We start from the raw sequence: 3,880 nt of genomic DNA, 5'->3' as shown, positions 1-3,880 counted from the left end.
CTTTGCAGTTGATGGAAAATGATGTGGTTGCTGTTATTGGACCACAATCCTCTGTCGTCGCACACTTAATTTCTCTCATTGCAAATAATCTTCAGGTACCACTCCTCTCGTTTGCTGCAACAGACCCAACACTTTCTCTTCAATATCCTTATTTTGTCCGCACCACACAAAACGACTACCACCAAATGTCTGCCATTAGTGACTTGGTTTTCTATTTCGATTGGAAAGGAGTCATTACCATATCTGTTGACGACGATTATGGTAGAAATGGGATTTTGGCCTTAAGTGAAGCCCTTTACAAGAAACGAGCAAAGATTTATCACAAAGCTTCAATCACTCCAGGTGCATCTCAAAGTGAGATCACTGACCTACTAACAAGAATCAACTTGATGGAGTGTCGGATTTATGTCATTCACGCAAGTCCTGACTCTGGTCTTGATATTTTCACCGTGGCAAAGAAACTCGGGATGATAACTAGTGGTTATGTTTGGATTACCACGGATTGGCTTCTGGCGGTTTTGGACTCAATGGATGCCCCGGATGCTATGTTGATGGATAACATACAAGGGGTTATCTCTTTTCGACCACACACTGCAGATTCTGATCTTAAAAGAACTTTTTCAAATAAATGGAAGAGTATGAAAGACAAACAAACACCAAGCTTTAACGCATATGCTCTGTATGCTTATGATTCTGTATGGTTACTTGCACATGCTCTCGATACATTCTTGAAATCCAGTGGAAGTATCACATTCACTAATGTTTCTAAACACGAAAACATGAGTGGAAGTAAAATTCACCTTTCAGCCCTTAGAATATTTAATGAAGGAGAGAAGCTGCTCAAAACAATTCTGGCCACAAATTTCACGGGTTTGACAGGTGAGGTAAAGTTTGACCATCACAAGAACTTGATACATCCGGCTTATGATATCGTAAACATAGTTGGAACTGGTTTACGAACTATTGGGTATTGGTCAAATTATAGAGGTCTCTCAATAACTGTTCCTGAATCATTGTATGGAAAGACGTCAAAAAACTTTACTAGCGATCAACATCTTTATAGTGTCATTTGGCCTAGTGGAATGAGTAAAAAGCCTCGGGGATGGGTCTTTCCCAATAATCAAAAGCCTTTGAGAGTTGCTGTGCCGTATGGCAATAGTTACAAAGAACTTGCAACAAAAGACAAGTCTCCTCAAGGGGTAAGAGGATATTGCATTGACGTCTTTGAAGCTGCTCTTAACTTACTTCCTTACCCCGTCACTCCAGAGTATATTTTATACGGTGATGGTCAAATAAACCCAAGCTATAACAATCTTGTTAGAGATGTTGCAGAAAATGTAAGTACTTGATCAAATGTTTGAAAGATCGTTTCCTTTCTTATTTTAGTTTAATTTCTAAGGATCATCTTACAGTTTGAATTTGTTAAGTCTAGATATAAATTATAAATGTTAACATCTTTATTTGAAATTCATATTTTGAGAGAATGGTGTTCTTACTAATTCAATTCTCTGTTTTAGCTGCTAATAGAGAAATATAATTCGATGTTAGATTTGTCAAAAGAGCATATAAATTTTTAAGGTCCTAACTAAACTTACTCATGACCTTAAAAGTCTAGAAAACATCTATAATTTACTATTAGCAGTAATAGTAGCCATCCAGCCAGGGTTCGGTCCTTGTACACTTGAAAAAATAGCTTAGGGTTCAGTCAATGTTCATTTTTTGTGAAAATTTTTTTTTTTTTTTGGTGTGTTTGCCTAACAGTTATCTTCATCTTTTGTAATCTCAGAAGTATGATGCTGCAGTTGGTGATTTTATTATCACTGCAGAAAGAAAGAAGTTAGTTGATTTTACCCGGTCTTACATGGAATCTGCACTTGTCATAGTTGCTCCTGTCAACAAATCAAAACCCAATACATGGGCCTTTCTTAGGCCGTTCACCATTGAAATGTGGCTGGTCTCCTTTGGTTTCTTTCTTTTCGTTGGATTCGTTGTCTGGATTCTCGAGCATCGATTAAATGATGAATTTCGTGGACCACCCAGACGACAAATTATCACAGTTTTATGGTTAGTATCAAGTATCTTGTCTGGTTGCGTGCACTTGACTAATTTTTAACGACTACTACCAGTTCGTTATAAACTTTTCATTTTCATAGTCAAGATTCAAAAGTGCATATGATGATAACTTTTTGTAGCCTGTGAAATGACTGTCAACCAGGAGAATCAGTAAGAAGGAGGAAATAATACTCGTTGACTTGTTCCTAATTATAAATGTCATTGTATCCAATATTGACTATTTTGCTTGTAACTTTTCAGGTTTAGCTTCTCCACGATGTTTTTTTCGCACCGTAAGAATCAGTCTTGATTGACTTACATACATACATCTTCAGAGTTCAGAACGACAAAATTTAAAATGGGCTTTTACATATGCAGGGGAGAAGACTGTGAGCACTTTCGGACGATTTGTATTGCTCTTGTGGTTGTTTGTAGTTTTTATAATAACTTCTAGTTATACAGCTAGCTTAACATCAATCCTCACGGTACAACAACTAACTGCAAGCATTGAAGGGATAGATGGCTTGATATCAACCAATGACCCGATTGGAGTTCAAGATGGAACTTTTGCTTACAAATTTTTACTTGAAGAGCTCAATATCGCCAAGTCTAGGATCAAGCTATTGAATGATGAGGTGGAGTATTTAAATGCACTTCGCTTAGGTCCACAAGGCGGTGGTGTAGCAGCCGTCATTGATGAACTTCCTTATGTTGAGCTCTTCATGCGTTACACCAATTGTGAGTTCAGGATCGTCGGTCAAGAATTTACTAAAAGTGGTTGGGGCTTCGTAAGTTACCTTTTCTACTTGACTTATCCCTGTATGCATATCAATGCAAACTCAACAAGTATAACACTCAAAGTATATAAGCTAGCTTACCAAGAATGCAAAAACAAAAGAATGCAAAAAGATTAGAACGTTGACTTCAAAAGTCAAATTTATGTTCAATCAGAAAATTAGAATGTTCGACTTCAAAAGTCAAATTGTCTTGCAGGTATTCAAAAAAGATTCTCCTCTAGTAGACGATCTATCTACAGCGATCCTCCAGCTTTCAGAAAACGGAGACCTACAACGAATCCACGACAAATGGCTCTCTTCGACTGCTTGCTTGACTCAAACTACCGAAGTTGAAGGAAAAAATCTGTCGCTAGAAAACTTCTGGGGTCTATTTCTCATATGTGGTGTCGCATGCTTTCTTTCTATGATCATTTTCTTTGGTATGAGATTATGTGAGTACCGCCAGTTCTACAATGCTGATGAAGAACAAACCCGTGAGATAGTAGAATGGGACTCAAGAACACGCGACAGCAGATGGTCCTGCTGTTCAACTAACTTCAAGAAAATGATTCATTTCTTTGATACAAAAGAGGAAGACATCAGTCATACGCTTTCTCGTAACAAGAGTGAACCTACAATGGACCTGGAAACATAGCTAGTGGAGTCGTGATACGCATACTACCAACGAAGAAGGAGAACAGATCGATTAAACTTTATACTAGTACTATTTAAAATATTACGTTTAGTTAGAAAAGTTGTAGTTGAAGATATGTGGCACTCTAGGTCAGAAGTTAACGCGAAAATTAGTTTCTTACAAACATATTTGACTTTTGATAACATGATCGAAATGAGTATTGTATCATTTGCAAATGCTTAATGTACACTTTTTTGGCTTGGGCCAAATAAGCATACAAAATACAAACTACTGGAGATCCCATAAAATTTGGGCCCTATCTCCTAACTCTCCTCCATTGTGCATCTTTTTTGTTTAAGAACCCCACGAGTCACGTCCATTAGAAAAGGCTTGTTCCAAATTTTAGAAAGGATAAATT

General features: G+C 37.3%; 1 protein-coding gene across 1 annotated transcript; it reads left to right on the top strand.

The window, feature by feature from the left end:
- LOC122601971 (glutamate receptor 3.5-like) lies at positions 1 to 3,593 on the top strand. The gene is made up of 4 exons (XM_043774704.1): positions 1 to 1,337; positions 1,787 to 2,075; positions 2,395 to 2,840; positions 3,004 to 3,593. The coding sequence occupies exons 1-4, from the start codon at positions 12 to 14 to the stop codon at positions 3,481 to 3,483; spliced, it is 2,541 nt and encodes an 846-aa protein (XP_043630639.1). The 5' UTR covers positions 1 to 11; the 3' UTR covers positions 3,484 to 3,593.
- The last annotated feature ends 287 nt before the right edge of the window (positions 3,594 to 3,880 follow it).

Source organism: Erigeron canadensis, chromosome 5 (assembly GCF_010389155.1).
Source record: "Erigeron canadensis isolate Cc75 chromosome 5, C_canadensis_v1, whole genome shotgun sequence".
NCBI lineage: Eukaryota > Viridiplantae > Streptophyta > Magnoliopsida > Asterales > Asteraceae > Erigeron > Erigeron canadensis.
This window is presented reverse-complemented; position numbering and strand designations above follow the sequence as displayed.